At 52.7% G+C, this 10,894-nt stretch overlaps 1 protein-coding gene across 7 annotated transcripts in view; it reads left to right on the forward strand.

Moving 5' to 3' along the window:
• LOC103265769 (2-(3-amino-3-carboxypropyl)histidine synthase subunit 1) overlaps nt 1-10,319 on the forward strand; it is a 12,986-nt gene extending 2,667 nt beyond the window's left edge. Inside the window, exons 2-13 of one of the 7 annotated variants that reach the window (XM_008063418.1) lie at nt 1,603-1,755; nt 1,877-1,940; nt 3,691-3,812; nt 4,237-4,394; nt 4,549-4,670; nt 6,225-6,293; nt 6,688-6,844; nt 6,974-7,074; nt 7,573-7,651; nt 7,959-8,099; nt 8,273-8,380; nt 9,077-9,162. In XM_008063418.1, coding sequence (XP_008061609.1) covers nt 1,603-1,755; nt 1,877-1,940; nt 3,691-3,812; nt 4,237-4,394; nt 4,549-4,670; nt 6,225-6,293; nt 6,688-6,844; nt 6,974-7,074; nt 7,573-7,651; nt 7,959-8,099; nt 8,273-8,374 — 1,268 coding nt within the window. In that variant the 3' untranslated portion in view covers nt 8,375-8,380; nt 9,077-9,162. Of the gene's footprint in view, nt 1-1,500; nt 1,756-1,876; nt 1,941-3,690; nt 3,813-4,236; nt 4,395-4,548; nt 4,675-6,224; nt 6,294-6,687; nt 6,845-6,973; nt 7,075-7,572; nt 7,652-7,958; nt 8,100-8,272; nt 8,735-9,076 lie in introns of those variants that run through there. The other 6 variants (XM_021715193.1, XM_021715191.1, XM_021715195.1 and 3 more) reach the window with 6 other exon arrangements.
• The last annotated feature ends 575 nt before the right edge of the window (nt 10,320-10,894 follow it).

The following is a 10,894-nucleotide window of genomic DNA, read 5'->3' on the forward strand; positions in this document are numbered from 1 at the left end:
CTGGAACTACAGGCGCACGCTACCACGCCCGGCTAATTTTTTGATTTATTGTAGAGATGAGATCTCGCCAAGTTGCCCAGGCGGGTCTCGAACACGTGGGCTCAGGCAAACCATTCACCTCAGCCTCCCAAAGCGCGAGATTACAGGCTGAGCCACCGAGCCAGGCTCCAGCTAATTTTTTATTGTAGAGATGAGGTCTCACCAAGTTGCCCACACTGGTCTCGAACCCGCAAGCTCAGGCAATCCACTCTCCTTGGCCTCCCAAAGTGCTGGAATTACAGGCTGAGCCACTGAGCCCAGCTACAAATAATGGTTTTTAAAGGTAGAGGTAAAGGGTCGGGGGTGGGGGAGTCTCTAAAATGTGTTAAGGGCAGGGAAATTTCTGGAACTTTATTTATTTGTTTGTTTGTTTATCTATTTTTTTAGTCAGAGTCTCACTCTGATGCCCAGGCTGGAGTGCAGTGGCACACTCACAGTCACTGCAACCGCAACCTGCTGGACTCAGGTGATCCTTCTGCTCAGCCTTCCAAGTAGCTGGAACCACAGGCATGCGCCACCACTCCTGGCTAATTTTTTTGATTTATCGTAGAGATGAAGTCTTGCCAAGCTGCCCAGGCTGATCTCGAACCCCTGGGCTCAGGAGATCCTCTTGCCTCTACCTCCCAAAGTGCTGGGATTACAGGCTTGAGCCACCATGTCCAGCCTTCAGGAACTTTTAAATCTATTTTCTGGTTTCAGTCTAAGGTCTACATGACCACATGCATTTTTATCTGGTGGGGGTTCTGGTTTCTGAAAAACAACTTAAGGACATATGTCAAGGTGTTAGCTTTAGTTGTTTTTTTTTGTTTTGTTTTGTTTTTGAGTTGGCATCTCACTCTGTCGCCTAGGTTGGAGGGTGGTGGCATACTCACGGCCACCCCAACATCAACCTGCTGGGCTCTGGGGAACCTTCCACCTCAGCCCTCCAAGTACCTGGAGCTACAGGTGCGCACTACCACACCAGCCTGGCTAATTTTTGACTTTGATTATTGTAGAGATGAGGTCTCGCCAAGCTGCCTAGGCTGGTCTCAAACCCGCGGGTTCAGGCAATCCACTTGCCTCGGCCTCCCAAAGTGCTGGGATTACAGGCTGAGCCACCGAACCCGGCCTAGCTTTAGTTTTTATAAGGAACCAAACATCTGTGACTCTCACTTACTTAGGTGACTGTTGTTCAAGTTATACTATCTTCTTCATTTATTTATTATGTTTTATTTGTTTAGCTTTGAATTTTTGTAGAGACAAGGTCTTGCTATGTTGTCCAGACTGGTCTTGAACTCCTGGGTTCAAGCAATCCTCCCGCCTTGGCCTCCCTAAGTGCTGGGAATACAGATGTGAGTCACCATGCCCAGCTATTATTATCTTCTTGTTTAGTGAGTTATTTACTACTTCCCTAATTGCTGGCTGAAGGGCTAGCTAGGTGCCTGGAATTTTTCTTGAACTCGAAATTTTATCTCTATTTCTATGCTTGGGGTGGGGTGGCAGGCCCCAAAAGGGGGCCCTGTTCCATCTCAGTCTGGCTGTGGTCAAGGCCAGACACCAATTCAGGCCTTATATTTTTCCTAGGTCGGGCCTATAGGGGCCGCTTGGCCAATCAGGTCCCCCCCGAGATCCTGAACAATCCCCAGCTGCAGACAGCTATTTGGGTCCTGCCCTCCAACTACAACTTTGAGATCCCCAAGACCATCTGGAGGATCCAACAAGCCCAGGCCAAGAAGGGTGAGCCCTTAAACATTGAGCTGGGGTGGGGGTGGAGAGGTTGCCTGGCCCATTCAGGGGCAGTGTTCCCATCACTGCGTCTTCCTAGCCTTCCACCTCTCATGTCTGCTCTGTCTTGCAGTGGCCTTGCAAATGCCTGAAGGCCTCCTCCTCTTTGCCTGCACCATTGTGGATATCTTGGAAAGGTGAGGCTTGGGGCACCAGAGAGGAAGCTGAGACAGACCCTCCTCATGTTCACAGTCCTGCCTATCAGCAGATAGTTTTTCCTTCTGGACCTCTGCCTTCCCTTTTTCCTCCCACAGCCATTCACATATTAAGGGAAAAACCCAAAACAAAACTCCCAGCTTGCTGAGATCTCTGCTTGTCAATGTAAATCTCCCCTCCCTCAAAACTTTGGGAGGAGGGAGAGGGACACAACATCAATAAGGGTACCTGATCTCAAACCAGGCAAAGTATGGACCAAAGGGAGGCCCAAACTTTACCTGTACGATGTCCATTTGTATACGTAATCATAAATTATATCCCATATCTTTAAAATAAAGAAACAAAACAAAAACAAAAATTTGGGAGAAGGAAAAAGTCCATTCCAGTATCTCAAAGCTAAGCCCAGAGCAGGTGGTAGGCCCTGGGAAGAAACCTAAGAATTCTCAGAGCTCAGCCTGAAATGGGCTGAGTGGTCAGTGAGGGGTCTGCCTGGGGGTACCGTTTTCTCTGGCATGTTTGGGCAAGGATGGGTTTGGCTGGGGGAGAGAGAGGTGCCTAGGAGAAGGCATTCCGTTCCTCTGCCCCCATCATTCTAAGTTTCTTCAATATAATGAGCCATCGTTGGGGGGGGTGCTCAGCCATCTGGAACCAGCACTGGAACAGGGAGGGAGAATGAAGAAAGGGGAGGTCATCTCGTGCTGGGAACCTCCCACTTCCCTGCTGCTGCCCTCCCCCCTCCCCTGCTCTCCCATTCTGCTGCCACAGACTCACTCTCCTGCTCCCACCCTCTTGCCCCTTGGGGATGCTCTCTGGGGCTCAGGCCAATTTGCATACATTTTAATCTATAAAAAATTAAGTGCTCTGGCTGACTCAGACGCCTGGGCTGCATTCTAAGGAGCTGAATAATCTGCTTCTGTGCACAGCCTGATTTGGGGAAGGGGGTGGAGGAGGGGGCTGGCTGGCAGCCGCTCAGCTTCCCCAGCACGCCTCCAGGTGAAGGATGGGGGCCCCAGTCCCTGAGCCAGGCTCCATGCACCAGGTGAGGGTCTCTTTCAAGGAAGGGCCGGTCCTCCTGCTCCTTTTCTGTGGCAAGTTCAGGAGTGCGGGGTCTTCCCCAACCACCCCCGTCCCCCAGTGATTCAGGCCTGGCAGCAGATCCCATGGCAATGTGCTGGCCAAAGCCCACTCTTCCTGACGCATGAGGCGTGTAGGTGGTGCCATGTGCTGTGGGGGAGCTGTGCATGGGTCCCCCCATCCTGGGCACCATGGGCCCTGCCTGTGAGGGAGGAGACAGTGGGTCTGGGTGTTGGGGAGGCTGTGTGTATCCAGACATCCATGCCCACAAACACCACAGTGCTAGGGCATGGGAGTGGGTGCCTTTGCCTGTGGTGTATGCTCGTTGCTCTGGGTGGGATGAGTCAGGGCATCAGAGGTCTGTGTCTGACCCCATGTGTGCCAGGCTGAGGGTTGGGGTCCATCCTGCAGTGTGAGCCTGGGCAGAGGAATCAGGATCCTCATGCAGCAGCAGTTCCAGGAGCTGCTGCCAGGGCTGAGGGAGGTGGCAGCTGTGCCCCTCCTACTCTTTGTTGGCAGAAGTGGCAGCTACCAACCCAAGGAATTGCGAGAGGTAGGGAGAGAGGAGTTGGGCCCTGAGACACCCCCACAGGTCAGGTTTCTTTCACCTCACTCCTTGTGTCACTGTCCCATTGTTCCTCACCCCCACACCCACAGGTTCACAGAAGCCGAAGTGATGGTGATGGGTGACGTGACCTACGGAGCTTGCTGTGTGGATGACTTTACTGCAAGGGCCCTGGGAGCTGACTTCTTGGTGCACTATGGCCACAGCTGCCTGGGTATGACAGGCCAGGACGTCTGGACCATGGCAGGGGGGCAGGAAGGCAGGCAGCATGCTTATCTCCATCATAGTACCTTGTCCTGCTTGCAGGCACGAGGTTCCTCCTGGTTTCTGGGATGGCCTCAGCCTTTCTGCTCCGCAGGTGAATCTTTCCTTTGGATCTGGTTGCCTTGGAAACTGTGCTCTGTCCCAGATGCGGGTATTTGAAAGGCTGTTGGTGGTAGAGCAGGCTGGGTCCCCGGCTGAGTGACAGAGAAGCCTGACCAGGAGCTTCTAAGGGACCCGTGACCCCTTCCTCCCCTACCTCCTCATTCTGCCCCCAGGCTGAAGTCCCTGGTCCTGGCTACTCAGAGACCTCAGCCTGGGCCAGGCCCTCTGCTCCTCTTGCCTCCCAAAACAAAGCCTCCTGAACTCTTCCCCAGTTCCCATGGACACCTCAGCCCAAGACTTCCGGGTGCTGTACGTTTTTGTGGACATCCGGATAGACACTACCCACCTACTGGACTCTATCCGCCTCACCTTTCCCCCAGCCAGTGCCCTTGCCCTGGTCAGCACCATTCAGTTTGTGTCAACCTTGCAGGTAGGTAGCATGAGGATCCTCAGCATCCCGTGGGGCAGACGGGGTTCACTCTCCAGGTGCTCCTGGGTCTCCATGCCAGGTGCTCCGGGCTGTTCCTCTGGCCCTGGCTCTTTTTCCCCAGCCACTTGCATCCCTTCCTTCATTATCCCTGCAGGCAGCTGCCCAGGAGCTGAAAGCTGAGTATCATGTGAGTGTCCCACAGTGCAAGCCCCTGTCCCCGGGGGAGATTCTGGGCTGCACATCCCCGCGACTGCCCAAAGAGGTGGAGGCTGTTGTGTAAGTTGAAAATGGGGCCAAGTCCTAGAGACGTAGGCATGTATCCTGGGAGGGAGCCTGAGGTTCATCATACAGGAAAGAAATTGAGTCGAAAGCTCCTTACCTCTTTTCCAAGGTCACGCTGGAAGGTGGGGACCAAATAGGGAATAGACCTCAGGTTACTGTCTCTTTCTCCAGTGCTCAGTCCACCATCCAGAAGGCTGTACCCGGGGTGGGAGCAGGAATTGGAGGGCCTGATGGGGGATGAGGGTGGGCTAGAAATGGCGGGGATATAATTGGAGAAGATGGATGGGCACGCCCAGGCTGCAGCCCCATTAATTTAGCATCCGGACAGCTAACAAGCAGAAGCAGCGTGTCTCCTGCCGCCTAATTATTTTAGGTAATGGAAATGCTTAATGTTGTGTGAATGCAGCCAGCCTCAGAGCCAACAGCTCCCCCGGCTGGGACTGAGGAAGGGAGCCCCATTCCTAGCTAATGGTAGGGAGGGAGGAAAGGAGAGGCACTCTGTGACTCACTCCTACCTCTCGGGTTTCAGATGCTGGTCCCACAGGCCTTGCTGCACCCGCAAAGAACACCCCTGTCCCTAGGCAGGCCCACATCAGGGTCTTCCCAGCCCAGATCTGGCAACCCTGCTCCCTGAAGAGCATCCTCCCTGTGCCTGTGCCTGCACTGCTCTGAGCTCATAGATGTTTACCCTTGGGGGCTTCAAGTTGTGTGTTGGAGGGAGGGACACCCTGAGCATTGGCCATTCATCAGAATGAAGTGTGGTCTCCAAGGGAGAAGGAGCTACTACCATGGGCAGATTATTTTCCTGTTCTGGAATCTTCATGGCCTGGGAAGGTATTGCTGGGACAAGCATCTCCTAGAGCCTGCTTGTGCAGCCTGGTGGTTAGGTTTTGATACATTGCTTAACAGCTGCATAACTTTGGACAAGTTTCTTAACAGCCCTGAGCCTCAGTTGTATTTCTTCTGAAATAAAGATATTATAAGTGCATTGGAGGATTATTAGATAGGACTGAGTAAACTCATTCCCCTCAGGTACTCAGACCAGGCCTAGCACATAGAAGGCACAAATCCAATAAACAGTAGCTGTTGTTATAACGCAGTAACTGGACCCAAGAGCTAGTTTGGGCAGAGAAGAGCCAGTGTATACCCTGCAGGCTCGTTTACGGTATCTACGACACCCTGAACACTACTTCCTATGTCTGTATTGAGCTTAGTAAGGGAGAATCTGTTCCCAACCTTCCAAGTTAGGTTCTCTAAGAGCCTTACCATGGCCTTGGCTGCTCCTTTACTCTTCCCCCATAAGGCAGAGGGATTGCAGTTCTTAGATTCTGCATTATAAAACCAGAGGGACCTTACAGTCATCCAATTCAAACTCCTTATTTTACACGTGAGAAAACCTAGGGCCCAAGAGGTGAAATGATGGCTTGTCCCAGTTGACAGAGTCAGCAGCACAGCCAGCTGAGAACTCAGGTCTCTGGACTTCTAAGCCATGAAGGCCTCTTCTGCTGCCCTTCACCACACTAATGGCCTCCTTTCCATGCCCTGCAGGTATCTTGGAGATGGCCGCTTCCATCTGGAGTCTGTCATGATTGCCAACCCCAATATCCCTGCTTACCGGTATGCTCTGGGCTGGGCTGCCCAGCTGGTGAGGTGTGAGATTTCCTACCCCTGAGGCTCTCAAAAGGCTGCAGCCTCATTCCCTGACCACTAAACGGCCCCTAGCCCTAAAGATCTGAAGCACTCAGGTGCTGGGTCTGGGCATTAGACCCAGGACTGCTCTTATCCACCCATCTCCTGGGATTTACACTGAGATCCTAAAACCATCCCCAACTCTCATCTGCTCCAGCTATGGGACTGATCTTCCAGTGGCAATCCCTGCTCTTGTTTCTGTTCCTAATTACCTGCATAGGGCCTGAAATTTCGGGATCCCAAGGGACTGAGTCAGGAGCCATGTATATATAGTAGGAGTCCTGAGAGACTGTCCCAGTAACCTTGAAATCTTCTTTTCCAGGTACGACCCGTACAGCAAAGTCCTGTCCAGAGAGCACTATGACCACAAGCGCATGCAGGCTGCCCGCCAAGAAGCCATAGCCACTGCTTGCTCAGCTAAATCCTGGGGCCTTATTCTGGGCACTTTGGGCCGCCAGGGCAGTCCCAAGATCCTGGAGGTCAGAAGGTTCAGGACAACCTCTGGAGGAGGGAACTGGCAGAAACCCAGCTGGGAAAATCAGTAGGCCAAAGGATTTAGCTTTGGCTGCCTGTATGGTGACCCCAGCTCTGCCTCCCTCTCGCAACAGCACCTGGAGTCTCGACTCCGAGCCTTGGGACTTCCCTTTGTAAGGCTGCTGCTCTCTGAGATCTTCCCCAGCAAGCTTAGCCTGCTTCCTGAGGTGGATGTGTAAGTTTCCCCACCTAACTAGAGACTCCAGCTAAAAGTAGCTCAGAAACTGAGACCTGTCCAGCACATACTGAAGGCTGGAATCATTGAGAATTGTTTCATGATCATGAAATTTTAATGTTTACAGAGCATTATCCAGCAGGGGTTGCCCTTGGCTATGAGTCATACCTGCTTTGTCTAGCTTTGGGGCTCAGAAGCAATGGCAACATCACAGTTCTTGTAAGATGAGTTTGAGGTGTGGTTGACACCTGCACTGTACCAGGCACTAAATTTGGTTCTGGGGATACCATCACCAGTAAGCTGCCCTAGAAAGCTGAGTTAGTGGAGGAAACAGGAAAAAATAAGCAACAATGTAGTATTGTAAACAGCAGTAGACAGTCTTTACTTCAGGATTAATAAATCCTAATGGGTATGCTGGGGACACTGTCATGTTCTTCAGCATGCTGCCTAGGAGAGGGGGAGACCCCACTGAGGGTCTGACCTGGATTCCCTTCCCAGGTGGGTGCAAGTGGCATGTCCACGTCTCTCCATTGACTGGGGCACAGCCTTCGCCAAGCCGCTGCTGACACCCTATGAGGTAGCACCAAGTTTTGAAAATCTCTGGGAGAGTGGGCTTTCAAGGGAGAGATCTGAAGTGGAGTGGGTGGGTAGGCAGCATTTAGTTATGCTCATGGGTTCCGAAGTCAGACTGTCTTGAACCCCCCAGCTGAGCCATTTCCTAGCTGTGTGGCCTTAGGCAAGTCCCTTAACTTCTCTGAAACACACATTTCCCTTATGTGGTGTGGGGATAATACACCCTTTATAGGCCGTTGTGAGGACTGAATTCAATAATCCATGAGCAGAAAAATGTTGACAAATGTTATTGTCCGGTTTTCCTCCCCTAGGCGGCTGTGGCCCTAAGGGACATTTCCTGGCAGCAGCCCTACCCGATGGACTTCTACGCCGGCAGCTCCTTGGGGCCGTGGACCGTGAACCACGGGTGGAACCGACGCCCCCAGCCCCCTGGTCGACCTGCTCTAGAGAAGGTAGGCGGGGACTTCTGGGAGGGAGGAGAGACAGTCCCTTAGCGCTGCGGCCTTAGCACTGGTTCCTCCCTGGTGACACAAGCCAAGGCCGCCGCCCGGCGGCCACGATGGGAAATGGACCGGAGTGGAGGATGTCGCAGGAGCAAGACCCTGACCAAAGTCTGCGACCTCAGGTGCCGGAGAGGTCCACGCAGCACCCTCCAGCTGTGTCTTGTGAGGACTGCAGCTGCAAAAATGAGAAGGTGGCGACCCTTGTTCCGGGAGACGCTCCATAGTCACCGGTACTGTATTCGCCCCTGCTCTGCTTGCGCCTCACCCCTCCCAGCGGATATGGGAACGCCCTCGCGCTCTGAGGCCCGCCTTAGGGGTGGTAACGACGTTTGATTCCTCCTTTGCGTATTCTACTTCCGCTCGGGGAAAGGCCGTTTCCGGTAGCGCCTGGTCGGGTATTATGGCCGCGCGGCGGCCTTTGAGGGTCTTGTGCCTGGCGGGCTTCCGGCAGAGCGAACGGGGCTTCCGCGAGAAGACCGGAGCGTTAAGGAAGGCGCTGCGGGGCCGCGCGGAGCTCGTGTGCCTCAGCGGGCCGCACCGGGTCCCCGACGCAGCGGGCCCCAAGGGCGCCGGGTCAGACTCCGGTGAGACGAGCCTGCTTCGGCAACACAGTATCTTCTCGCTTCGCCCTCTTAACACTCCTCAGCATACCCCCACCCCGTGTCCTCCCCTCATTCCTTCCACCTAGCCCTCACCCTTCATTTCTCCCATCCCAGTCCCTCTTGCTCGCACCTAGGCTTCCACCTTCGTCTTCCTCCTGTGTCCGTCTCCAAGTCAGGCCAATCCATTCCCCACCTCATTTCCCCCAGACTTTGTCCCCTCAATCCCCTCTCTTTTCCTGTCATCCCAAACCCTCCTTTTCTCATTTCTTTCCTCCCTGGAGTTCCCCTTGCCCTAATCTCATCTTTTCCTCCATATTGCTATAGGGTTCTGCCCTCCGGAGGAGCAGCCTCGAGGCTGGTGGTTTTCAGAGCAAGAGGCAGATGTCTTCTCCGCACTGGAAGAGCCCTCAGTGTGCAGGGGCCTGGAAGAAGCCCTGGGAACAGTAGCACAGGCATTGAACAAGCTAGGGCCTTTTGATGGGCTCCTTGGCTTTAGCCAAGGAGCTGCGCTGGCAGCCCTTGTGTGTGCCCTGGGCCAGGCTGGGGATCCTCGCTTCCCTTTGATGCGGTTTATCATCCTGGTATCTGGTTTCTGTCCCCGGGGCCTTGGGCTCAAGGAACCCATCCTGCGGGGCCCCTTATTACTGCCTTCACTTCATGTTTTCGGGGACACTGACCAAGTCATCCCTTCTCAGGAGAGCATGCAACTAGCTGGACGATTCCCTGGAGCCATCACTCTCACCCACTCTGGTGGCCACTTCATTCCAGCGGCTGCACCCCAGCGCCAGGCGTACCTCAAGTTCTTGGACCAATTTGCAGAGTGAAAGATCAACAAACATCTCTGCCCCTAAAATTCCCCCCTTGGGACAGCCTCTGACTTTTATGCTTTCCTGGGACCTTCACTGCTATTAGTGTTCGTCACCTCAACCATTAAGAGACAACTATCAATTCTCAAGACTCAAATTATGAGCCCTGCTCTGTACTTGAGAAAAGGAGAGCAGAGGCCTTGATGGACTTTGGCCTTGACTTATGATACTCAAACATGAAAAAGGTTAGAGTCCTGGATGAGAGGAGGGCAACATGGGAACAGCAGAGGTGGCATCACTGTGACTGCCACACAGTAAAGCAGTGATTTGGATGTTGAGCATCTTTTGCCTGGTACACACAGAAAAACACATTTTATAATGAAAGTCTGGTTTCTGGGCCATGCACACAGCTGCCTGGCAGCAGCAAGCAGAGAGGTATTTCTGGTTGTGAGCCCTAGGCCAAGCTCATATGTGCACACATTTTTGGTGGAAGTTTTGAGTCCCAAATGGAAGGAATGGAGGACTTGGTGGCTGAATCAGGGAAGAATTTACATCTGAGAAGTTTGGGAAGAGATCATCTGGCAAGGCTCTGCCTGGGCCACAGTAATTTTAGACTTTTTCCATCTGGATCACTTGGCTGTGTTTTTCTGCTTCTTCATAAGTGTTCTTACACCTCTTACCTATGAGCTTAAAGGATGGGATGTTGCCAGACCATGGTGGAGGCCAAAGAGTGCAAAATAAACTGCCTCTTCTTGACCTCATCTGCAGTGTTTCTGAGACTGATACTACTCTGTAGTGACTACAGCTAAGACCTAATAGTAAGCAGTCCATCTGGTTTGCCCTTGTCGAGTGCAGTTAGATACTTTACTACCCACTGTAACCATTTCCCCCCAATTCTAGTCTCCCCACCCCTCCGTGCCACCATACATACACACATATGGCTTTCTGACTTCTTTCCTGCCTCAGCAAGACAAACCTGTTCCTTTTCTGGAAGATCCCAGTTCTGTCTAGCCCTCAGCCACAGTTGCTGGGAGTCTAAGCAACTGAGCAAGAATTAAGGTTTGGGGACATAGCCCAAATACTCCGACCCATCCTTCTGATGACCAGACTGATAACCCTTAGTTTACCCAATGTTCTAAGTTCCTCACTACAGACAGAAGCTTCCCAAGACTCAACATACACACACACACACACACACACACACACACACACACACACACACAATGTAAAAAACAATGAACTACCCACCCAGAGATCCACTTTACAGGAATTAGAACCTTTAGGTGTGAAGGGGTATCCTATTGGAGTGATGTGGTTGGTTCTCCCTTGCTACAGT

Source organism: Carlito syrichta, unplaced genomic scaffold (genome assembly GCF_000164805.1).
Source record: "Carlito syrichta isolate Samal-C Ts95f unplaced genomic scaffold, Tarsius_syrichta-2.0.1 Scaffold306835, whole genome shotgun sequence".
Classification (NCBI taxonomy): Eukaryota; Metazoa; Chordata; class Mammalia; order Primates; family Tarsiidae; genus Carlito; species Carlito syrichta.